At 44.1% G+C, this 27,039-nt stretch overlaps 1 protein-coding gene across 1 annotated transcript in view; it reads right to left on the bottom strand.

The window, feature by feature from the left end:
- Positions 1 to 27,039, bottom strand: part of LOC311128856 (receptor activity-modifying protein 1-like) — an 80,044-nt gene that overhangs the window by 14,287 nt on the left and 38,718 nt on the right. Inside the window, exon 2 of the mRNA XM_084161076.1 lies at positions 12,927 to 13,062. Within this exon, the coding sequence (XP_084017202.1) occupies positions 12,927 to 13,062 (136 nt within the window). The remainder of the gene's footprint in view (positions 1 to 12,926; positions 13,063 to 27,039) is intronic.

The following is a 27,039-nucleotide window of genomic DNA, read 5'->3' as shown; positions in this document are numbered from 1 at the left end:
TCACAAAATGAGTCACGAGTCAACCAACATAAGAAACTGTGCCTCCTGACCATAGTACTAAGTAGTCTTGGCCCATTGCTGAAGGAAGGCTAATTTATCAAATCCACTTTTTTACAATTTTCAGTGTCTCTCTCTCTCTCTCGCTCCCTCTCTCTCTTTTTCCTTCCCTCCCCCCGCCTCTCTCACTTCCTATACTTGTTTGTTTCTGTGTTACTATGCCTGCCAATGAAGGCATTTTTCTAAAACGCAACATACTCCCTCTTGCAGCTCTCAAAGCAGAGTGGTCGGCTGGTCCCTCAACATACTGTTCCATTAGCCAGATGAGAGAGAGACACCAAACCCACACCACACACACACTGCTCAGAGACACACCACACACACCGCTCAGCCCGCCGAAGCTCTCCTAGCTGTGGAGAAGCAGATGGTCGACTTACACACAGAACGCAAAAAAAAAAAAAAAACGGTCATCAACGTACAGCAGAGGGGGGATCGAAGCTGAGCCTTCAGGACCAGATCTTGAGCAGGGTTGTGTCCCAAATGGCACCATATTCCCTTTATAGTGCACTACTTTTGACCAGGGCCCAACGTATTGCACTATAAATGGAATATGGTGCTATTTGGGACACACATCAAGTTTGATTCTCAGCAGAATACTGATTTTATCTAAAGGCAGGCAGGGGATGTGGAGACAGACAAGACAAGCGCCTGATATCCCTGGCAATTGCATCCAGCTTTACCTTCTCCCTGAATGGAAATCCAGTGGGAACATTAGGGCCCAAGGTGAACATTCTGGCTATTGATCGGGAGAACACAGAGGTATAGCTGATTGGATTAAGGGACAGAGAATAAGAATATGTCCCAAATGGCACCCTATTCCCTTTATAGTGCGCTACTTTTGACCAGGGCCCGGTAGGGAATAGGGTGGCATTTGGGATGCTGACAGGGGGAATACAACTCCCTGGCCAACAGCCATCTGGAGAGCTGTGGAAAAACACAATGCAATTCCTCTGGTTACAGTGTAATTAGCGATGCGATCACAGTGGTTCAACAACCTCCACTGTTTCCACACAACTGAGCTCATAAGATTTGGAGCAAACATGATGATTGTCTACAACCCACACAAGTGGCTCAGGTAGTGCAGCTCATCCAGGATAGCACATCAATGCGAGCTGTGGCAAGAAGGTTTGCTGTGTCTGTCAGCGTAGTGTCCAGAGCATGGAGGCGCTACCAGGAGACAGGCCAGTACATCAGGAGACGTGGAGGAGGCCGTAGGAGGGCAACAACCCAGCAGCAGGACTGCTACCTCCGCCTTTGTGCAAGGAGGAGCAGGAGGAGCACTGCCAGAGCCCTGCAAAATGACCTCCAGCAGGCCACAAATGTGCATGTGTCTGCTCAAACGGTCAGAAACAGACTCCATGAGGGTGGTATGAGGGCCCGATGTCCACAGGTGGGGGTTGTGCTTACAGCCCAACACCGTGCAGGACGTTTGGCATTTGCCAGAGAACATCAAGATTGGCAAATTCACCACTGGTGCCCTGTGCTCTTCACAGATGAAAGCAGGTTCACACTGAGCACATGTGACAGACGTGACAGAGTCTGGAGACGCCGTGGAGAACGTTTTGCTGCCTGCAACATCCTCCAGCATGACCAGTTTGGCGGTGGGTCAGTCATGGTGTGGGGTGGCATTTCTTTGGGGGGCCGCACAGCCCTCCATGTGCTCGCCAGAGGTAGCCTGACTGCCATTAGGTACCGAGATGAGATCCTCATATGCTGGTGCGGTTGGCCCTGGGTTCCTCCTAATGCAAGACAATGCTAGACCTCATGTGGCTGGAGTATGTCAGCAGTTCCTGCAAGAGGAAGGCATTGATGCTATGGACTGGCCCGCCCGTTCCCCAGACCTGAATCCAATTGAGCACATCTGGGACATCATGTCTCGCTCCATCCACCAACGACACGTTGCACCACAGACTGTCCAGGAGTTGGCGGATGCTTTAGTCCAGGTCTGGGACGAGATCCCTCAGGAGATCATCCGCCACCTCATCAGGAGCATGCCCAGGCATTGTAGGGAGGTCATACAGGCACGTGGAGGCCACACACACTACTGAGCCTCATTTTGACTTGTTTTAAGGACATTACATCAAAGTTGGATCCGCCTGTAGTGTGGTTTTCCACTTTAATTTTGAGGGTGACTCCAAATCCAGACCTCCATGGGTTGATACATTTTATTTCCATTGATACTTTTTGTGTGATTTTGTTGTCAGCACATTCAACTATATAAAGAAAAAAGTATTTCATAAGATTATTTCATTCATTCAGATCTAGGATGTGTTATTTTAGTGTTCCCTTTATTTTTTTTGAGCAGTGTATATAGACCATGAACCTGGAGCTGAATAGAGAGTGAAAGAGAAAGGAAAGAGTGGATCAAGGAAAATAGCAAAGCAAGTTAGTTAGTTAGTTAGTTAGTTAGTTAGTTAGTTAGTTAGTTAGTTAGTTAGTTAGTTAGTTAGTTAGTTAGTTAGTTAGTTAGTTAATAGTGCTGAGTGATTAGTGCTTTCTGATGTTGGTTCGGTTACGGTTCGGTTTGTAATAAATAATAATCACAGTTTTCAATTTAGATAAACAAATATAAAAAAAGAACATTCAATTATTACCTTAAAATTACTGCTAATTACCAAGTACTACAACTACCAATCGGGTAGAGCTACCTCATTAACTGTCTCTAGCCCTCTCGTCGTTGTGTTGTGTACATTCCTCTCTCATTTGTCTGTCCGAGGCCATCAGGGCAGGCAGTACAGGCGCAATGGAGTATGGGCATTGTAGTTAATTACCACGTTTTCTGTGCTGAACTTGGTTGAATATTTTCCTGTTGAAAACTACAACTTCCTATAGTGTTCCACAGTTCGTTCTTGATCTGATTTATCTTGTGCTTGTTTTGATTTCTCTCTAGAGAAACGACACGTTGTGCTCACCAAAACATTTTTATAAATGGAATTCAAGTAATTGAACCAACGTCGGTCAATTAGTTGTTTAATAACCGGGGGAGAAAAAATACATTTTTGTTAATCGCTCAGCAGGTCACCTCACACATCTCAGATGACTATAGAACACATCTACTCAGAACCGAAGACCAAACCTTCATATCAAAGGAGGCTGGGTGAAAAGAAGATAAATACACAACTTTTGCTATTTGCGGGTCCTGTGAGGTAACACACAACAAATGTCAGAGTACAGAGAGCAGATGTGTGTGTGATTTAACAGCTGAGCCCTATGGTCATTATAGCGTGCTGAGAGAAACAGAGCGAGAGAGAGAGATGGAGAGAGGGAGGGAGAGGGAGATGAGAGAGGGAGGGAGGGGGAGATGAGAGGAAAAAGAGGGGGAGAGAAAAGAGGGAGAATAGAGGGAGAGGGAGAGGAGAGAGACGGAGGTTTGCCCCGGTTGCAGAACTAATGTTGGGAACCCAGGAACATGCCACAGGCTGGGAAAATCAAGCACACTGAAATCTCAGAGAGAGAGAGAGAGATGCACTCTGCTGAGAGAAGATGAGAGGTCTGGTAGCAGTCTACAGAGCTCAGGCCTGGGGCAGCTGACGTGGCTCCATGTAGTTCACACACGATGGGACCTTTAGAGCAGTGCAGCACTAGACTAGCTAGTAGACTCTGCAGGGTGCGTGATGTAGTCTACCAGCGGGTTCTCTGTATACTGATGCTAGTAGAGTGGTGTTTCACAGTCTGTATTGTTGGGACTGAGAAACAGAAACAGTCATAGAACATAGAAATAACATAGAAAAGGAGCCCATCTCTCTGACAACAACAGTGCCTGCTCTCTGTACTGACAACAACAGTGCCTGCTCTCTTTACTGACAACAACAGTGCCTGCTCTCTTTACTGACAACAACAATGCCTGCTCTCTGTACTGACAACAACAGTGCCTGCTCTCTGTACTGACAACAACAGTGCCTGCTCTCTGTACTGACAACAACAGTGCCTGCTCTCTTTACTGACAACAACAGTGCCTGCTCTCTGTACTGACAACAGTGCCTGCTCTCTGTACTCTGACAACAACAGTGCCTGCTCTCTGTACTCTGACAACAACAGTGCCTGCTCTCTGTACTCTGACAACAGCAGTGAGGTTCTAAGAGTCTGGTGCTCTATCATCAAGTCACATTGGTGCAGGTTTCCTAGTGCGGGTTAGACAGACTTCCCTGAGTCACCACCAGTGCTAACAAAACCTGCTTGGCAGTCAGTCCTCTGTCTGCAGTGACATGTTGACTGTCCTGAAAACAGTGCTAACTGTGCAGTGTGTATTAAAGTGCCGCAAGCCTACCAGATGAAACAGTTCAGTAGAGTTTGTGCATATATTATGATGACATTTTGTGACGTTTTTGTTCGTTTTGGTCTTTGGTGAGGGTATTTTCGGATGTTCGGGCACACAACATCTTTTCTGGAGGCAAGCTGAAGTTCGGAGTAGAAGTCTACGCCCCTTCGTCGTGATTGGTCAACAGTAGGGATTCTTCAATAAAGTATTTGTTGTCATTCAACGAGAGACAACTCGTTTTCTTGCAAATGTTTTCATTGAAAAATACTGCACCAAACATTAGTTAGATGTAAAATTGCGCGACTAAGATCTCTTCGGCAAAAACGTCAACATTAATGACAGATTACTTGAGTTATCTTGGATTAATTCTGACTATTTTGAGGAAGTTTATACTGGCTACGGCGTCTCAAAATGGACAAACGGTACTATTGCCGCTTTTTTCTAATTTTTCAAGCGAAGGTCTGTTAAGGGAGTATGCGAGCACACTCGTTCGGTTCGGCTAGCGAAGTTCGGCTAGGTGCCAGCTGAACTGAAGCATGCTGACGCCTTTATGGAGGAGCTGAGCAGTGGGTGGGTGGGTGACCTCATGCAGGACTGCTAAAGCCGAGGCGCCAGCCGGGGGGCCATGCATACTTTAATGAGTCCTTTCACGGCTGAGATATCAAGTGGGACTGGAGCCCAACCCAAGCATAACCACCTCACCTCAAAGCAGCGCACACAGAGTGCCCAGGCACGGTGCTAACCACTAAAACATTCATCCTAAACTATCCCTGGTTGGTCTGAATAACTGGAGGGAGGAACAACTATCAGTATCCAGTCCCCTATCTGAAATCTGTTCAAAGCTGTTCAGGCTTTGTGGCTTATGTCCCTATTGTAGATTTTATGACCCCCCTGAGCAAAGCACTGAGATGAGTGCCTGACCTATGTTAAAAGATCCATGACAATGTTGTTACAATAAATTCTGCAAAATATTACGTTACTGTATGGACATTCCTTTTTTACAAATTATTAAATGAGGTCAGTATATGCATGTCAAAGTGTTATAACACAATTGTAAATAAAATACATTTCTTACAACAAATTATATATCATCACCAAGGAGGCTGTGACTTTTACCCTGCTCTGTTGTTTGTTCTAGTTGTGGTAACGCTAACAGAAAACAACAATAACATGCCATTGCCGTCAAGGTCAACTCTGTCTATCAAAGCAAATATTCCTCACAGTTACTGTAGCAGTGGAAACAATGAATCACTGGTGTAGGAGGTTGGACACACAGATAAACAGAACAATGTTTAATTATGTCTGCATTACTGCATAGAAAGACAGGAAGGACAGTGTCTGTGAGCTCACCATACTATAAACAAACTGACTCAATGTAGACTGTAGAGGATTGAAACTGATAGGCATTGACAGGGCTAATGTCTCCCTGGGTACATCGGAACACACCCCAGGCGGTCCTCGCTGCCCTGAGGAAACAACCTGTGTTTACAACAGCAACCAACAGCCATGACTCAGACCCTTACTGACTGACCCTGCCTCTCTGTCTGGCTGACTCTCTGCCTGCCTGCCTGCCTCTCTGCCTGAATGACATAGAATAAACACTCTCACTGGCAGGCTGCTTGAAAACACCAGCCTGACAAATACCAGTGTTGGGGAAGCTACTCTGAAACAATAGCTTACCTGTCACGACTTCCGTCGAGGCTGCCCCCCCCCCCCCCCTCCTGGTTCGGGCAGGCTTCGGCGTTCGTCGTCACCGGAGTACTAGCTACTGCCGATCCCATTCTCATCACTCCACTTGTCATGTCTTGTCAATCACACACACCTGGTGCTCATTCCCCTAATTAGTATGTGTATAAGTGTTCCCTCTGTTCCCCTTGTCTTTGTTTGTTGTGAGAGCGTGTAGCTCGGTTGAGTTACTATTCTTAGTGTTTATGCCAAGGTGGATGTTTTCCCTTGTTAGTTTCGTTTTGACGCTTGGAGCGTTTGATTTATGTAAACGGATTAAACTCTGGACTTCTGTATTTTACCTCCTGCACCTGACTCCTTCCTTCACACCTCGTCACATTACCAAAAAAACTATTACTTCACACTAGAAGAAGTTAAGCTCCCCTTAAGAAAAATATAGTTTACTTAACTAAAGCTACTTTGAAAAAGTATTTCACTACAGCCAAGCTACTTCGGGAAATGTTTCATATCTAAATCTGAAATGTCATAGACTACAAATTACAAGAACAGATCACTCTGGGGTCAGATGTTAACAGAATGTGTAATTTAGCCTATTAAACACAACAACTATGTTTCAAGTGAGAATTAGGCAGGTCTGGTGCAGAAAAAGAAAGGAAATGATTGCCCATTTCCCCCATATTTTCTTCTCTTTTTGCAAAAGTAGTGTGTAGTTCCAGTATTTAGCTACACCGCTACATGTCTGTAGCGTTTACTTCATCTGGATCAGTGCTCCTCATGGTTCCTATGGGAAGGGCTGGGTGGTCTGCCTTACTACAGACAACGGTACTGTTCTGGTGTGTACAGTATGTCCAAGTGACTGAACTGGGGATTGTTGCTGAGCAGCTACATATGAGATCCTCTCTCAGCTGCACGTCCCCTGAGCACTGTATCAGTGCAGCCATTCACAATGAATTTGGAAAAACAAACGCTTCCTTTACAGATAATTCCTCCGATGAGAAATCCCCACATTGAAATCCCTAACATTTCCAGCCTAAATGACAGAGAGACGGGAAGAGGGAGAGAAGGAGAGACGGGTAGAGGGAGAGAAGGAGAGATGGGTAGAGGGAGAGAAGGAGAGACAGGTAGAGGGAGAGAAGGAGAGACAGGTAGAGGGAGAGAAGGAGAGACAGGTAGAGGGAGAGTAGGAGAGACGGGTAGAGGGAGAGAAGGAGAGATGGGTAGAGGGAGAGAAGGAGAGACAGGTAGAGGGAGAGAAGGAGAGACAGGTAGAGGGAGAGTAGGAGAGACAGGTAGAGGGAGAGTAGGAGAGACGGGTAGAGGGAGAGAAGGAGAGACGGGTAGAGGGAGAGAAGGAGAGACGGGTAGAGGGAGAGAAGGAGAGACAGGTAGAGGGAGAGAAGGAGAGACAGGTAGAGGGAGAGTAGGAGAGACGGGTAGAGGGAGAGTAGGAGAGACGGGTAGAGGGAGAGAAGGAGAGACGGGTAGAGGGAGAGAAGGAGAGACAGGTAGAGGGAGAGAAGGAGAGACAGGTAGAGGGAGAGAAGGAGAGACAGGTAGAGGGAGAGTAGGAGAGATGGGTAGAGGGAGAGAAGGAGAGACAGGTAGAGGGAGAGAAGGAGAGACAGGTAGAGGGAGAGAAGGAGAGACAGGTAGAGGGAGAGTAGGAGAGACGGGTAGAGGGAGAGAAGGAGAGATGGGTAGAGGGAGAGAAGGAGAGACAGGTAGAGGGAGAGAAGGAGAGACAGGTAGAGGGAGAGTAGGAGAGACAGGTAGAGGGAGAGTAGGAGAGACGGGTAGAGGGAGAGAAGGAGAGACGGGTAGAGGGAGAGAAGGAGAGACAGGTAGAGGGAGAGAAGGAGAGACAGGTAGAGGGAGAGAAGGAGAGACAGGTAGAGGGAGAGTAGGAGAGACAGGTAGAGGGAGAGTAGGAGAGACGGGTAGAGGGAGAGTAGGAGAGACGGGTAGAGGGAGAGAAGGAGAGACGGGTAGAGGGAGAGAAGGAGAGACAGGTAGAGGGAGAGAAGGAGAGACAGGTAGAGGGAGAGAAGGAGAGACAGGTAGAGGGAGAGTAGGATAGACAGGTAGAGGGAGACTAGGAGAGACGGGTAGAGGGAGAGAAGGAGAGATGGGTAGAGGGAGAGAAGGAGAGACAGGTAGAGGGAGAGAAGGAGAGACAGGTAGAGGGAGAGTAGGAGAGACAGGTAGAGGGAGAGAAGGAGAGACGGGTAGAGGGAGAGAAGGAGAGACGGGTAGAGGGAGAGAAGGAGAGACAGGTAGAGGGAGAGAAGGAGAGACGGGTAGAGGGAGAGAAGGAGAGACAGGTAGAGGGAGAGAAGGAGAGACGGGTAGAGTGAGAGAAGGAGAGTAAAAGTCATGTTGATGTAGTTAGACATACTGTCCCTCCCTGTGGCAGGGTGGAGGGGGACAGGGGACTGTTATGTCCATGACAGGGGAAGGTCCCTGCTCTGACAGCTGGGATGTCAGTGTAACCCTCCACAAGCCTCCGCTTGACACATCCAGACTAACATTACCAACACAGAGGAAAAACAAAACCCCAGCCATGGTGGCAGACAGGCAGCAGGCAGGCAACATCCAACCCCCCCAACCCCCACCCCACATACCACCAACCCCAGATCCTCCCCGCTTAATCTTATTAAAACAGGAGGGAATTAATTCAAATCATTCTGCACTGTGTGTGCTGGGTCATCTCAGGAATAGATCATCCTTCAGGGAGAACAACTGTACGAGGCTCTGCCCTCTGCTACACTCTCCAAGGCTGTCCCATATGGCACCCTATTCCCTATATAGTGCAATACTTTTGCCCAGGGCCCATAGGGCTTTGGTTGAAAGTAGTGCACTACATAGGGAATAGGATGCCATTTGGGGCACAGCCCCAGTCTCCAGTCAAGATACTGCTGCTGTAGTTAATAGCCTGCCTTAAGCCAATCAGATCCACCCAAAACGTTCAACCATCAGAACTGAGAGAAGGAGCCGAACTTCCATGAACTTGACATGTATGACTAAAATATGGATGTTGTCGTAGTTTAAACTGTCTGCAGAGATGGCTGTGCTGCTGCTGAGTGAACACCCGTGATATTGGCTCAATACTGTGGGTTTGATGTGGGACAGGTAACAGCTGGGGCTGTTAAACTCAGATTAATGTTGGTCACCATCCAAGAGTTTGATTATGACGTGCAAATAGGAAGCAAAGAGAGGGCAAGAGTTGAAAAGGTGAAAACCTATCGCTGGCATATTGAAATTGCAAGTATTACCAGGCCAAAGGTTTGTGCACACACTGATTAAATAAACTTTACAAATCCATATGACCGTCCTACCACTAGAGGAGTGACTGTCATGTTAATAACATGGATGGGGTGCTACATACAATATCCGAATACTACATAGATGCTACATACAGTTGAAGTCGGAAGTTTACATACACTTAGGTTGGAGTCATTAAAACTCGTTTTTCAACCACTCCACAAATTTCTTGTTAACAAACTATAGTTTTGGCAAGTCGGTTAGGACATCTACTTTGTGCATGACATAAATAAATTTTCCAACAATTGTTCACAGACAGATTATTTCATTTATAATTCACTGTATCACAATTCCAGTGGGTCAAAAGTTTACATACACTAAGTTGACTGTGCCTTTAAACAGCTTGGAAAATTCCAGAAAATGATGTCATGGCTTTAGAAGCTTCTAATAGGCTAATTGACATCATTTGAGTCAATTGGAGGTGTACCTGTGGATGTATTTCAAGGCCTACCTTCAAACTCAGTGCCTCTTTGCTTGACATCATGGGAAAATCAAAACAAATCAGCAAAGACCTCAGAAAGAAATTTGTAGACCTCCACAAGTCTGGTTCATCTTTGGGAGCAATTTCCAAACTCCTGAAGGTACCACGTTCATCTATACAAACAATAGTACGCAAGTATAAACACCATAGGACTGCGCAGCCATCATACCGCTCAGGAAGGAGACGCGTTCTGTCTCCTAGAGATGAACATACTTTGGTGCGAAAAATGCAAATCAATCCCAGAACAACAGCAAAGGACCTTGTGAAGATGCTGGAGCAAACACGTATAAAAGTATCTATATCCACAGTAAAACGAGTCCTATATCGACATAACCTGAAAGGCCGCTCAGCAAGGAAGAAGCCACTGCTCCAAAACCGCCATAAAAAAAGCCAGACTACGGTTTGTAACTGCATATGGGAACAAAGATCATACTTTTTTTTAAAATGTCCTCTGGTCTGATGAAACAAAAATAGAACTGTTTGGCCATAATGACCATCGTTATGTTTGGAGGAAAAAGGGGGCGCTTGCAAGCCGAAGAACACCATCCCAACCATGAAGCACGGGGGTGGCAGCATCATGCTGTAGGGGTGCTTTGCTGCAGGAGGGACTGGTGCACTTCACAAAATAGATGGCATCATGAGGAAGGAAAATTATGTGGATATATTGAAGAAACATCTCAAGACATCAGTCAGGAAGTTAAAGCTTGGTCGCAAATGGGTCTTCCAAATGGACAATGACCCCAAGCATACTTCCAAAGTGGCAAAATTGCTTAAGGACAACAAAGTCAAGGTATTGGAGTGGCCATCACAGCCCTGACCTCAATCCTATAGAAAATGTGTGGGCAGAACTGAAAAAACGTGTGCGATCAAGGAGGCCTACAAACCGGACTCAGTTACACCAGCTCTGTCATGAGGATTGGGCCAAAATTCACCCAACTTATTGTGGGAAGCTTGTGGAAGGCTACCCGAAACGTTTGACCCAAGTTAAACAATTTAAAGGCAATGCCACCAAATACTAATTGAGTGTATATAAACTTCTGACCCACTGGGAATGTGATGAAAGAAATAAAAGCTGAAATAAATCATTCTCTCTACTATTATTCTGACATTTCACATTCTTAAAATAAAGTGGTGATCCTAACTGACCTAAAACAGGACATTTTTACTTGGATTAAATGTCATGAATTGTGAAAAACTGAGTTTAAATGTATTTGGCTAAGGTGTATGTAAACTTCCGACTTCAACTGTAGGTGCTACATATACACTACATATATGCTACATTAGGTGCTACATAGACACTACATAGACACTACATAGGTGCTATATAGAACACTACATAGGTACTACAGAATACTCGCTTCATTGTGTCCTCCCAGATGCTACATAGAACACTACATAAATGCTACATAGAATGCTACATAGAATATGATAATACTTTACAGTTGAAGTCGGAAGTTTACATACACCTTAGCCAAATACATTTAAACTCAGTTTTTCACAATTCATGACATTTAATCCAAGTAAAAAATTCCCTGTTTTAGGTCAGTTAGGATCACCACTTTATTTTGAGAATGTGAAATGTCAGAATAATAGTAGAGAGAATGATTTATTTCAGCTTTTATTTCTTTCATCACATTCCCAGTGGGTCAGAAGTTTACATACACTCAATTAGTATTTGGTGGCATTGCCTTTAAATTGTTTAACTTGGGTCAAATGTTTCGGGTAGCCTTCCACAAGCTTCCCACAATAAGTTGGGTGAATTTTGGCCCAATCCTCATGACAGAGCTGGTGTAACTGAGTCCGGTTTGTAGGCCTCCTTGATCGCACACGTTTTTTCAGTTCTGCCCACACATTTTCTATAGGATTGAGGTCAGGGCTTTGTGATGGCCACTCCAATACCTTGACTTTGTTGTCCTTAAGCAATTTTGCCACTTTGGAAGTATGCTTGGGGTCATTGTCCATTTGGAAGACCCATTTGCGACCAAGCTTTAACTTCCTGAATGATGTCTTGAGATGTTGCTTCAATATATCCACATAATTTTCCTTCCTCATGATGCCATCTATTTTGATAAGTGCACCAGTCCCTCCTGCAGCAAAGCACCCCCACAACATGATGCTGCCACCCCCGTGCTTCACGTTGGAATGGTGTTCTTCGGCTTGCAAGCAGACCCCTTTTTCCTCCAAACATAACGATGGTCATTATGGCCAAACAGTTCTATTTTTGTTTCATCAGACCAGAGGACATTTCTCCAAAAAGTACGATCTTTGTCCCCATGTGCAGTTGCAAACCATAGTCTGGCTTTTTTATGGCTGTTTTGGAGCAGTGGCTTCTTCCTTGCTGAGCGGCCTTTCAGGTTATGTCGATATAGGATATTTTTGTACGTGTTTCCTCCTGCTAATTCACAAGGTCCTTCGCTGTTGTTCTGGGATTGATTTGCAGTTTTCGCACCAAAGTACGTTCATCTCTAGGAGACAGAACGCGTCTCCTTCCTGAGCGGTATGACGGCTGCGTGGTCCCATGGTGTTTATACTTGCGTACTATTGTTTGTACAGATGAACATGGTACCTTCAGGCATTTGGATATTGCTCCCAATGATGAACCAGACTTGTGGAGGTCAACAACAAAAAAATTCTGAGTTCTTAGCTGATTTCTTTTGATTTTCCCATGATGTCAAGCAAAGAGGCACTGAGTTTGAAGGTAGGCCTTGAAATACATCCACAGGTACACCTCCAATTGACTCAAATGATGTCAATTAGCCTATCAGAAGCTTCTAAAGCCATTACATAATTTTCTGGAATTTTCCAAGCTGTTTAAAGGCACAGTCAACTTAGTGTATGTAAACTTCTGACCCACTGGAATTGTGATACAGTGAATTATAAGTGAAATAATCTATCTGTAAAATATTGTTTGAAAAATTACTTGTGTCATGCACAAAGTAGATGTCCTAACCGACTTGCCAAAACTATAGTTTGTTAACAAGAAATGTGTGGAGTGGTTGAAAAACAAGTTTTAATGACTCCAACCTAAGTGTATGTAAACTTCTGACTTCAACTGTAGCTGCTACAAAGCTGCTACGTAGAATACTACAATGATACTACATAGATGCTACATAAAATGCTCACTCCACTGTGTCCTCCCAGCTGCACCAGTGATGCTGGTCCAGTTCCTCCATGTCCAGTCTGAATTTCCCCAGACAGAACTCCTCGATGGCGTACTCATAGGTCCCGCCGCATGCCATCACAGACACCGACTGGCACACTGGGGAGGGGAGAGAGAGATTACAGGGTTAGAATAACAGTGTACCGTAGACCAGCAGAGCAGAACATGCTGAGGGAACAGAGAGAGAGAGCGAGGACAGGGTTGGAACAGTAAATAATCCTGCCCCAACAGGAAATTTGAATTATTATGTGGATTATAATTAATGGAAAGTTTTGTAGGGATTGATCCATTTTTTGTAAGGGAAAATCAAGTCTGAAATTTTGAAGTGGAAAGTACAAACTTCAGAAGCCTTTTTAAACCTCAAATACACAAGTTTTACATTTCCTGCATTGCAGAAAAGTTATCCTGCAACAGGGTGATCAAATTAGGATCCTACATCTGTATCTGTTCTATATTAAACAGAGGACACTGCTTAACATCTCTGAAATCCAACAGAGCTCTGGAAAGATCTTTCCTGACAAGGTGCTGACAGGTTACTAATGCTGGAGTTCCTGTGGAAAGCTCTAGAGTGCTGGCTTTGAAAGGTTTTCTAAGTATTGTCTACACCCTACAGCATGTGGTGGTAATTTCTCACTGGTTGACAAGGCTGGCTGGATAGGGAGAAATAAAGAAATAAAGGATAGAGAAATAAAGAGTGGAGAGAGGAAGAGTGGAGAGAGAAAGAGTGGAGTGAGAAAGAGTGGAGAGAGAAATAGTGGAGAGAGAGAGTGGAGAGAGAAAGAGTGGAGAGAGAATGAGTTGAGAGAGATAGTGGAGAGAGTGGAGAGAGCGAGTGGAGGGAGAATGAGTCGAGAGAGAAAGAGAGAGGAAGAGTGGAGAGAGGAAGAGTGGAGAGAGAGAGTGGAGAGAGAAAGAGTGGAGAGAGAAAGAGTTGAGAGAGATAGTGGAGAGAGAAAGAGTGGAGAGAGAGAGTGGAGAGAGAGTGGAGTGAGAAAGAGTGGAGAGTGAGATAGTGGAGAGAGAAAGAGTGGAGAGAGAAAGAGTGGAGAGAGAAAGAGTAGAGAGAGAAAGAGTAGAGAGAGAGAGCGAGTGGAGAAAGAGTGGAGAGAGGAAGGGTGGAGAGAGAGAGTGGAGAGAGTGGAGAGAGAGAGTGGAGAGAGAACGAGTCTAGAGAGAAAGAGTAGAGAGAGGAAGAGTGGAGAGAGAGAGTGGAGAGAGAAAGAGTGGAGAGAGGAAGAGTGGGAAGAGAGAAAGAGTGGAGAGAGAGTGGAGGGAGAAAGAGTGGAGAGAGGAAGTGGAGAGAGACAGTGGATAGAGAAAGAGTGGAGAGAGATAGCGAGTGGAGATAGAGTGGAGGGAGAAAGAGTGGAGAGAGGAAGAGTGGAGAGATTGATAGTGGAGAGAGTGGAGAGAGAGAGTGGAGAGAGAACGAGTCTAGAGAGAGATTGGAGAGAGAACGAGTCGAGAGAGAAAGAGTAGAGAGAGGAAGAGTGGAGAGAGAGAGTGGAGAGAGAAAGAGTGGAGAGAGGAAGAGTGGGGAGAGAGAAAGAGTGGAGAGAGATTGGTGGGAGAAAGAGTGGAGAGAGGAAGAGTGGAGAGAGACAGTGGAGAGAGAGAGTGGAGAGAGAACTAGTCTAGAGAGAGAGAGTGGAGAGAGAACGAGTCGAGAGAGAAAGAGTGGAGAGAGAGTGGAGAGAGAAATAGTGGAGAGAGAGAGTGGAGAGAGAGAGTGGAGAGAGAGAGCGTGGAGAGAGAAAGAGTGGACAGAGAGATGTGGAAAGAGAGAGAGTGGAGAGAGAGAGAGTGGACAGAGAAAGAGTAGAGAGAGAGAGTGGAGAGAGAGAGAGTGGACAGAGAAAGAGTAGAGAGAGAGAGAGAGAGAGATAGTGGAGAGAGAGATAGTGGAGAGAGAAAGAGTAGAGAGAGATTGGAGAGAGTGGAGAGATAGAGAGAGAGAGAGAGAGAGAGAGAGAGAGAGAGAGAGAGAGAGAGAGAGAGAGAGAGAGAGAGAGAGAGAGAGAGAGAGAGAGAGAGAGAGAGATAGTGGAGAGAGAGATAGTGGAGAGAGAGATAGTGGAGAGAGAAAGAGTAGAGAGAGATTGGAGAGAGTGGAGAGAGAGAGAGAGAGAGAGAGAGAGAGAGAGAGAGAGAGAGAGAGAGAGAGAGAGAGAGAGAGAGAGAGAGAGAGAGAGAGAGAGAGAGAGAGAGAGAGAGTGGACAGAGAAAGAGTAGAGAGAGATTGGAGATAGAGAGAGAGAGAGTGGAGAGAGAGAGAGAGAGAGCGAGAGAGAGAGAGAGAGTGAAGAGAGAAATAGTTGAGAGAGAGAGTGGAGAGAGAGAGTAGAGAGAGAGAGAGAGTGGAGAGAGAGAATAACGAAGACTTCTCTAATTAACGCTGACAGAATGGGTTTAGTAAGCAACACCTTTTCAAATGGCTGTTGACAGTGTGACTCGCCACCCAATGCTCTTATCACATATTATTGTTCTCCCTCTCTCCTCCCTCTCTCCATCCATCTCTCCCTTCCTCTCTCTCTCCCTCTCCATTTCTACCTGTCTCTAGCTACATCTCTCCATCAACTGTTTTCTGGCAGCGACTCTAAGTGTCATGAGGAAAGATTGACGGATCAACATGGGTAATCAGCCTCTCGTCTGAACTTTCTGGCCCTCAGATGCCGTGATCGGCATTTGCAGCTCATTGCTAGTCAACATCAAGCCTATACCACATATAGACTGACAGGAGAGTAGGCCTGAAGACCAGACATGGGCTCAGGACTGGCCCTCAGGACTGACCCCAAAGAAGGAAACAATCAACAACAGATGATGAGAAAGAGAGGTTTGTGAGAAAATGGTTTGTCAATGTCTTCCACACACACACACACACACACACATACATCACGACCAATTCTACTAAACTTGTGTGTGTTACTGTAAATACTGAACACTTTAAACAGTTTGCTCTCCAAATCCCCCTTCCCCGACACACATGTAAATATTGTTCTGTAACTTGTTGACTGCCTCCCTGTATTTATCCTAATGCTACATTTTCATTCTATTCCGTTGACCCTTCACCTTTACTTCCACTATTATTTCTTATTGTTGTGGCATTATCCAGACTGAACCTGCAAGTGAGCGTTTCATTGGTCTGGGTACACCGTGTGTATCATGCATATGACAAACTTGAACTTGAACTTGAACGAGTGTGTGTGTGACTTGGTGTGTTGGTGCGTGTAGCTGATGTAGCCCTGTATCTTCGAGTGTGAATGACCCGTAATACTGGAAGTAAACGGAGTGAGGAGGGGATTAGAACATACAGTATGAATAGTAATCCTCCTGTAGCTCAGTTGGTAGAGCATTGCGCTTGCAACGCCAGGGTTGTGGGTTCGATTCCCACGGGGGGCCAGTATGAAAAATGTATGCACTCACTAACTGTAAGTCGCTCTTGATAAGAACGTCTGCTAAAATGTAAATGTAGTAAGCATGAGGCATAGACTTGTTTACGACCCCTAAAAAGTACCCTGACAACTACATGCAATGTTGCTGATAACCAATAGGATGATTATACAACACAGCGATGATGAAATCAGATTATGACTGTGATCCTCACTGTTGGTCCTGTCATTAGCTCAGGGGCGGAACTGTGCTCCCATTTTCAAACATGCAGTGACAACAAAACACTGTGCTTCGCTATGGATTATACAGGGCCTACAGTTTTTATTTAATACACAATCTCTTGGGATGAGTATTTAAACCTGTGGGTAACACAACAGGACAGCAAACTGCTAAACATTGAACTTTATTGCATTATTGGTATTGATTTCACAAATGTTTGTCTTCATTTATCAAAGCCTACTTGGTAATTACCCTTGAAATAACAAGAACTTCTGTCAGAGAGACAATTACCCATTTGCAATCGTCCACCTTCAGCGATATCGATCAGATCTCTCTTTCGCTAAAGAAAATGTTCTAAGATTACGCTGAAGTGTGTTGAGTGTGAACTCACTGAATGAATGTTCTAAGAAGAATAGTGTTCTAAGAAGAATAGTGTTCTAAGAAGAATAGTGTTCTAAGAAGAATAGTGTTCTAAGAACACCTAGAACCTGTGTCTACAGGAGGCGTGGTCATTAGAGGGACAAAGATCTTCCTTCTTCACCTCTCAACTATTAAGAACAGAAAGATGCTATTTTACATGAGAACACACCCTGCCTGCAGCTAACTTACACTGAAGTGTAGTGTAAGACTCAGAAGGCGGTGAATACTGAGAGTGTTTTATTTATCAAATCTCCTCCACCCCCTTCCTCTGGCCAAGGTATTTCGATTTTTTCAAAGCGTATTGCATATTCAAAGGCTACATTATGCGCACCGCATAGAGCGACCCCAGAATTTATCAAAACTAATACATCACAGGGTGCTAAGGTTCTTGCCCTTAATCTGTGTTGGTGTTCAGCCAAGGAAGAGAGGAAGCATGCTTACGAAATAAAAATGTAAACAGGAAAATATTTTTCCAGATAAAACATCCAAGCAGAGATTTCTGAGAGAGGCTTGAGTACAGATTGGAGAAAGAATAAAACGGAGGAGCAACAAAGCAGATAACACCTGATTCACCAAAACACTGTAGATTAGAGGAGAATAAAACAGTTATTTGAATCAAACTTTAATCATAGCCCACATTGTTGATTCCTATTCAGTCTCTTCAAGATAAATGTCCTGTGCTGTTTTCAATTTGGTGGCAGATAAGCTTTCATACATAAACATTCCGTTACAATCAAACCGCTCTGTTCATTATCAACCCCTCTGTCCAATATGGTTGCCTTTATGAATGTTCCACAAGTGGAAAATGACATGCAGTGTTGAAATACAAACATTTGGACAGCGGATGTTAGCAAGGCACAAACTTAGATAGTCCAGTGAATTCTGCCTGCCTCTCAGCAGCTTGAAAACAAGGAACTTACAGTAAATCACTGGAAAGAAACTGCTGCATTAAGAAAAAAGTCAGAGCACTCAGGAGGAGGCAAAGCAGAGTTGATGTCAGGCTTTAGTTTAACTAATTAACCATTGTTCCTCTGTACTGCCTACTATCCTCTGAGTGATGCAGAGCTTCTCTCTGTACCGGTCCTCTACCCCAACCATGGTCACCACCACAGGTCCTCTACCCCAACCATGGTCACCACCACAGGTCCTCTACCCCAACCATGGTCACCACCATAGGTCCTCTACCCCAACCATGGTCACCACCACAGGTCCTCTACCCCAACCATGGTCATCACCACAGGTCCTCTACCCCAACCATGGTCACCACCACAGGTCCTCTACCCCAACCATGGTCACCACCACAGGTCCTCTACCCCAACCATGGTCACCACCACAGGTCCTCTACCCCAACCATGGTCATCACCACAGGTCCTCTACCCCAACCATGGTCACCACCACAGGTCCTCTACCCCAACTATGGTCACCAACACAGGTCCTCTACCCCAACCAAGGTCACCACCACAGGGTCTCTACCCCAACCATGGTCAGCACCATAGGTCCTCTACCCCAACCATGGTCATCACCACAGGTCCTCTACCCCAACCATGGTCACCACCACAGGTCCTCTACCCCAACCATGGTCATCACCACAGGTCCTCTACCCCAACCAAGGTCACCACCACAGGTCCTCTACCCCAACCATGGTCAGCACCACAGGTCCTCTACCCCAACTATGGTCACCACCACAGGTCCTCTACCCCAACCATGGTCACCACCACAGGTCCTCTACCCCAACCATGGTCACCACCACAGGTCCTCTACCCCAACCATGGTCACCACCACAGGTCCTCTACCCCAACCAAGGTCACCACCACAGGTCCTCTACCCCAACCATGGTCAGCACCACAGGTCCTCTACCCCAACTATGGTCACCACCACAGGTCCTCTACCCCAACTATGGTCACCAACACAGGTCCTCTACCCCAACTATGGTCACCACCACAGGTCCTCTACCCCAACCATGGTCACCACCACAGGCTCTAAAAACCCTTCATGTCTCCTTCTGTGTGTTTGTGAAGTGTTTTTGAGGGGAATTCAGAAATTCAAATACCATTTATCACAAGTCTGGATGGCTTTAAAGCTACCAGGATGTCTATCACTCTGATACACCTTTCAAACTGAGACGTTTTTCCACCAACTTTAGCATCCCGCTAACTTTTAGCAGACTTCTCTTTATATATGAAAGGTATTGCCGGAGACAAAGACTCTACTTTTATTTCTGCCAACCAACCTAGTCATGATTGTGGTAAAGTTACGCCTACGACATGTATGAAATGTAACCGTTATGTTGAGGCGGCGAACCATTGATTTGGTTAAAAGCGGAAGGCACATTTCGGTTGGACTTTGTGTGCAATTGACCAATAAAGGGATCTTAATGTCACTAAAGTAGGCTAATGCAATCAAAGGCATCATATTTTTGAAAGGCATCAAAGTCATCCAATTGTTCTAATACATTTGAAGCAACAGCCTATTCGCTTGTGGTCAACTATTTCTGAACCGTTTCGCGCTGCTAAGTGTGGGGACTTAATAAATAAATCAATGTCCGATTTTTCTTTTCACTGAGTCTCTGTTTGGAAATTGGTTAGGCTACAATTAGACTGTGGAAATGTTAGCTAAATTGAGGTGAGTGCTGCTTATGATCATGTTGTCTAGTTGACTCATTTATTAGCCCTGATCAGAACATTTTGCCAGCATGTTATGTAGTTTATTAGCCCTGATCAGAACATGTTGCCAGCATGTTATGTAGTTTATTAGCCCTGATCAGAACATTTTGCCAGCATGTTATGTAGTTTATTAGCCCTGATCAGAACATGTTGCCAGCATGTTATGTAGTTTATTAGCCCTGATCAGAACATGTTGCCAGCATGTTATGTAGTTTATTAGCCCTGATCAGAACATGTTGCCAGCATGTTATGTAGTTTATTAGCCCTGATCAGAACATGTTGCCAGCATGTTATGTAGTTTATTAGCCCTGATCAGAACATGTTGCCAGCATGTTATGTAGTTTATTAGCCCTGATCAGAACATGTTGCCAGCATGTTATGTAGTTTATTAGCCCTGATCAGAACATGTTGCCAGCATGTTATGTAGTTTATTAGCCCTGATCAGAACATGTTGCCAGCATGTTATGTAGCTTATTAGCCCTGATCAGAACATGTTGCCAGCATGTTATGTAGCTTATTAGCCCTGATCAGAACATGTTGCCAGCATGTTATGTAGCTTATTAGCCCTGATCAGAACATGTTGCCAGCATGTTATGTAGTTTATTAGCCCTGATCAGAACATGTTGCCAGCATGTTATGTAGTTTATTAGCCCTGATCAGAACATGTTGCCAGCATGTTATGTAGTTTATTAGCCCTGATCAGAACATTGTGCCAGCATGTTATGTAGTTTATTAGCCCTGATCAGAACATGTTGCCAGCATGTTATGTAGTTTATTAGCCCTGATCAGAACATGTTGCCAGCATGTTATGTAGTTTATTAGCCCTGATCAGAACATGTTGCCAGCATGTTATGTAGTTTATTAGCCCTGATCAGAACATGTTGCCAGCATGTTATGTAGTTTATTAGCCCTGATCAGAACATGTTGCCAGCATGTTATGTAGTTTATTAGCCCTGATCAGAACATGTTGCCAGCATGTTATGTAGTTTATTAGCCCTGATCAGAACATGTTGCCAGCATGTTATGTAGTTTATTAGCCCTGATCAGAACATGTTGCCAGCATGTTATGTAGTTTATTAGCCCTGATCAGAACATGTTGCCAGCATGTTATGTAGTTTAACAAGTGGATTATTTTGCTCTTCACTCACAGTCTCCTAGTATCCTAGGCCTACGCCCAACCAAACGTCTGTGACTTGTCTTAATCAATCAATGGGATTTTGTTTCACTAAATCTGTCTGTATATTTGGTTAATTCTCTGGCTGGGCTATAGTGGAGATGGTATAGCGCATCTATCACTGATCAGAAACATTTAGCATGCAATAATGTATCCTAGATCAAGTATAGGCAACTCCAAAAGCCCCTGGAGGTAGTGAAATATGAACACGAGACTCACATGCTTTTGAAAATAGGATTGTTATTATTTTCTGTCAGTATCAAGATACTCTCAACGTAAGACCCAACGCCTGCTCCCTAACAAAGTGGTGTGAGGGTAGGAAAGAAAAGCATGGGCTTGGGCTCTGTTCCAAAATATCACTTATTTTTATATGACTGGTTGACATGGTTGACATGGTTGACTGGTTGAACATATGACATGGTTCCACATGTTGCCACCTGCCATGACGGAAGTTGTGTGGGAAAAATAATATATTTTATTCTGTTATATTTCATAGTATTCGAAGCCTACTATAAAACATATCTGTGTTGACTGTGATCAGGGTAGCCTAAGTGAGTCTTTTCTCTTTAATGAACAAAATAGCTATTGATTTCATGTGCATGGCGCAGCCAAGTAGCCTGTAGACTGCACAGACCAGTAACATCACTCAACTCAAAATATGCTATTCTATTGTTTTGAAAATACATTTTATTAGTCTTATAATATTTTGTTTCTTTGTGATGGTGTATATTCAATGGATTTATTAAAATAGACGTCCACCCACATAGGCCCACGTCTACTCCCACTCCTAAACTTGCCAGGATGTGCATGGGAGATATAAAAGGCTTATCCTGGCAAGAATGTGGTAAAAATGGGACTGTATGAATTGGGTTCTAAAAAACAGTGCATACCGTAAAGTATGTCTGTAAAGTCTGTCTGTAAAGTCTGTCTGTAAAGGGTGTTAAAGTAAGGCTAAGCTAATATTACCCACAGCTACTTTATGCAGCAGTTTACTGAATGTCACTGGGTCCTGAGTCTCTTCCTCATCACCCTCAGGTTGCCCAGGGAGAATGGGACCTGGTCATTAAAGTTGTACGCAGACTTAACATGCCGTAACATTATTTGGGTGTGTAACCTGAGCCTGAAGAGAGGTAGAGCCCCGCTTCATCTCAAATGGCACCCTGTTCCCTATATGGTGCACTACTTTTGACCAGGTCCCATAGGGGATAGAGTGCTATTTGGGACACATTCCTGCTCTAACACTGTCCTCAATCTGACTGGGACATCATGTTCCTGGGTCTTTGAATGCGCTGTGCTCCAGGGAGGCATTTTAGCCCGCAGTGAGTTTCTCAGACAGATTGTGCACTTATGGTGGAGAGGAGCTAGGAGAGACGCATGTTAAGTCTGTGTGTGTCTCTCTCTTCAGCCAGCGCTAACAGAAGTTCCCTAAGACTGTAGTGAAATGAGGGCAGACAGCTGGGCTGGCCAGCCGGTGCAGACGGATGACTCCGTTTAGTGCACTGATAAAGCTGGCAAACTTTGCCAGTATAACTTTTTCAGTAGTGCATTCTACTGTGAAGCAATAGATAAAACGCTCTTCACTCATTGAGACACTTGGCCTACTCCCTATCCAGATTCACCCGGCCCACAGTATCGAGTATGTTAGCTTTTTGGACAGCTAGCTATTCGTCCATCACTCCAGGCTACTACCTTTCTCTGGCTGCTGAGTACGACTATATTAATTCTCTCAGAATTCATTTACAGAGCTAGAGATATTGGAAGTCTTCCCCATTATATGCCATTAAGCATTACTGGAACCATGTCGTCCAAAAAGTTATACTTTTGAATCATCTGTCCATAGAACATTCTTCCAAGAGTCTTGATGATCATCCAGGTGCTTTTTGGCAAACTTGAGTCAACTTTTTGGATGAGATGTGTCCCATTATGCCTGGCGAAAACCAAACACTGCATTCCACAGTAAGAACATCATACCAAAGGTCAAGCATGGTGGTGGTGGTGTGATGGTTTGGGGATGCTTTGTTGCCTCAGGACCTGGACGACATGCCTTAATAGAAGGAACCATGAATTCTGCTCTGTATCAGAGAATTCTACAGGAGAATGTCAGACCATCCGTCTGTGAGCTGAAGCTGAAGTGCAGCTGGGTCATGCAGCAAGACAATGATCCAAAACACACAATCAAGTCTACATGAAAATTGCTAAAAAGCAAAACATTTGAAGTTTTGGAATGGCCTAGTCAAAGTCTAGACCTAATCCCAATTAAGATGTTGTGGCAGGACTTGAAACGAGCAGTTCATGCTTGAAAACCCACACGTCACTGAGTTAAAGCAGTTCTGCATGGAAGAGTGGACCAAAATTCCTCCACAGCGACGTGAGAGACTGATCAACAACTACAGGAAGCATTTGGTTGGAGTCATTGCAGCTAAAGGTGGCACAACCAGTTATTGAGTGTAAGGGGGCAATTACTTTTTCACACAGGGGAATTGGGTGTTGCATAACTTTGTTTATGAAATAAATGAAATAAATATGTAATTGTTGTGTTATTTGTTCACTTATGTTCCCTTCATCTAATATTAGGTTTTGGTTGAAGATCTGATAACATTCAGTATCACAAATATGCAAAAGTAGAGAAAATTAGAAAGGGGGCAAATACTTTTTCATAGCACTGTAGCTCTTATCAAGTTGTAAATTACAGTGCATGGAGAATTATGTTATTTCTATCGGAAAGATTAAGGAAATGCTTTTTCTGCTTGGAACTGGTAGGTTCGCTAGACCTTATTCATGGTTTCCTTGCGCGTAAAAGTGGTGGAATTAAGTCAAGGTCAGAATATGGTGTATCTGTAGACACACCTCTGCCACACCCTAATTTATTCGATCTCCACCCCAAACGAATAGCGGGTGTGTAGCATGCTATTCTCATGCTTAAGTTCAAGGTCAGAATACGCATAGAGAGAAAAGTGCATAAAAAGGGAATTAAGGTCCATTTACGCTCACATAACTCGTGTCGGAATCGGACCCATACAGAACATTAATATAGAAAAAGTGTCAAAATATTTACATATGGACACTTCACACAGTCACAAGCATCCTGCTAGTGCAGCCTTTGATATTATTGACCATAACCTGTTGTTGAAAAAACTTGATCTTGATTTTCAGTATGAATACAGACCTTGAAAGCGTGGCCTCACGATCCTTCTGACTTTTTGGGTTTTAAGCAGGAGGTGTCAGTAATAAGACCCAAGAGACAGATTCCAACATCTGTCAAATGTAATACTTACCCCCCAAAAAATAATCCTCCTCCAAATATGGTATTTTACAGTTAATACCGTCAATGGCACTCACACACACAAAGTCTATCTAATAGAACTCAAAGGGTTTTCTTTAATGGAAGCTTCTCTAATGTCAAACATGTAAAGTGTGGTGTACCACAGGGCAGCTCTCTAGGCCCTATACTCTTTTCTATTTTTACCAATGACCTGCCACTGGCATTAAACAAAGCATGTGTGTCCATGTATGCTGATGATTCAACCATATACGCATCAGTAAACACAGCTAATGAAGTCACTGAAACCCTTAAAAAATAGTTGCAGTCTGTTTTGGAATGGGTGGCCACTCATAAACTGGTCCTGAATATCTCTAAAACTAAGAGCATTGTATTTGGTATTGTATTTGATTAAGACACCACACTCCAAAAAGCAAGTTCTGCAGGCTCTAGTTTTGTCTAATCTTAATTATTGTCCAGTTGTGTGGTCCAGTGCTGCGAGGAAAGACCTAGTTAAGCTGCAGCTGGCCCAAAACAGAGCGGCACGTCTTGCTCTTCATTGTAATCAGAGGGCTGATATAAATACTATGCATGCCAGTCTCTCTTGGCTAAGAGTTGAGGAGAGACTGACTGCATCACTTCTTCTTTTTATAAGAAACATTAATGTGTTGAAAATCCCAAATAGTTTGCAGAGTCAACTTACACACAGCTCTGACACACATACTTACCCCACCAGACATGCCACCAGGGGTCTTTTCACAGTCCCCAAATCCAGAACAAATTCAAGAAAGCGTACAGTATTAAAAGAGCCATTATCCAGGCTCTGTCGTAGCCGGCCGCGACCGGGAGACCCATAGGGCGGTGCACAATTGGCCCAGCGTCGTCCAGGGTAGGGGAGGGAATGGCCGGCAGGGATATAGCTCAGTTGGTAGAGCATGGCGTTTGCAACGCCAGGGTTGTGGGTTCCATTCCCATGGGGGGCCAGTATGAAAAATAAAAAAATTATGTATGCACTCACTAACTGTAAGTCGCTCTGGATAAGAGCGTCTGCTAAATGACTAAAATGTAATTGCATGGAACTCTGTTCCATCTCAAATAAACAGCAAACCTGGTTTCAAAAAACAGATAAAGCAATACCTCACGGCACAACGCCTCTCCCCTATTTGACCTAGATAGTTTGTGTGTATGTATTGTAATGTAGGCTACGTGTGCCTTTAAAAAAAATGTATATAGTTCTGTCCTTGAGCTGTTCTTGTCTATTAATGTTCTGTATTATGTCATGTTTCATGTTCTGTGTGGACCCCAGGAAGAGTAGCTGCTGCTTTTGGAACAGCTAATGGGGATCCTAATAAAATACCAAAAATACCAATACCACTCCCATCAACATAACCCAGATAGAAGCCTCGCCTGATCAGAACCACCATTATATCTGATCATTATTTCCTCAATACCTTTTGTTCTTAGAACGGAACTATCCGTTCCCCTTCATGATCTTTGCATAGTAAAATGTGCCTCAATTCATCAAGATACCACCAAATGGGATTTTGTCACCTAGACAAGCAATCGTACTCTGGGGGAAAATAACGACTGAATAATTGGTGAAAGAACTGTCTTCCCGTCGCCCCCACCTCCCCACCCTGTCCTGTGTGTGCTAGAGCAAATAGTCTGTGGAGACAGATAGAGTAATATCAATTCAGCACAGCTCTATGGCCATAGGGTGAAGAACTGCATAGATGCAACAAAAAAATATATAGGATGACATTTAATTTAATTAGGAATTCTCAGGGGGGAAAACAGTATTCTGACCGACAGCATGCTATGGCTGTGTGGCTGGACTAAACTTGCCAAACACATTACTGTTTGAGAGCTGTCGTTTATAAGCGAGAACATTAATTCTAATGAGTTTTAATTGGTGTTATATTTTGTAGGCCAGCTGTTTTGAAAATAGGTAATAAAAACTGCACAATGACAAAGTTAATGACCCCATAAATGCCTATATTTCTCTCTCTCTCTCAAGAAGACGTGTTTGTTTACTATCCTTGTGGGGAACAAACAATTGATTCCCATTCAAAATCCTATTTTCCCTAAAACCTAACCCTTAAGCTAACCCCGACCTTAACCTTAACCCCAACCCCTAACCCTAACCCTACTCCTATTTGTAACCCTAAACCGAACCCTTAAGCCTAAAATTGCCTTTTTCCTTCTGGGCACCAGCGAAATGTCCCCACTTGTCCGAATTTTCCTTGTTTTATGATTCTTGTGAGGGCTTCTGGTCCCCACAAGGATAGTAAAACCAAAAACACACAAAACACATACAAACAAACACGCATACAAACACAGCATACAGTACATCAGATCTCTGTGATGTATACACTATGTGTTATGGTCTCTGTGATGTACAGTGCCTTCAATAAGTGCCCTAAATAAGTTTGGGCGTAAAAATGTGCTTAATTTACAAGTCACATAATAAGGTGCATGGACTCACTCTGTGTGCAATAATAGTCTTAACATGATGTTTTAATGACTACCTCATCTCTGTACCCTACACATACAATTATCTGTAAGGTCCCTCAGTCGAGCAGTGAACTTCAAACACAGATTCAACCACAAAGATCAGGGAGGTTTTCCAATGCCTCGCAAAGAAGGGCACCTATTGGTAGATGGGTAAAACAATTAATAAACAGACATTGAATATCCCTTTGAGCATGGTGAAGTTATTAATTACACTTTGGATGGTGTATCAATACACCCAGTCACTACAAAGATACATGCGTCCTTCCTAACTCAGTTGCTGGAGAGGAAGGAAACCGCTCAGGGATTTCACCATGAGGCCAATGGTGACTAAAACAGTTACAATGTTTTCTCCTATCACAGCAATTAAACTGTGGATGGATCAACAACATTGTAGTTACTCCACAACACTAACCTAATTGGCAAAGTGAAAGGAGGGA

This window comes from Coregonus lavaretus (assembly GCF_964263955.1).
Source record: "Coregonus lavaretus genome assembly, chromosome: 5".
In the NCBI taxonomy this organism is placed as follows: domain Eukaryota; kingdom Metazoa; phylum Chordata; class Actinopteri; order Salmoniformes; family Salmonidae; genus Coregonus; species Coregonus lavaretus.
Note: the sequence above shows the minus strand (reverse complement) of the source record. Positions and strands in the feature narration are given on the sequence as shown.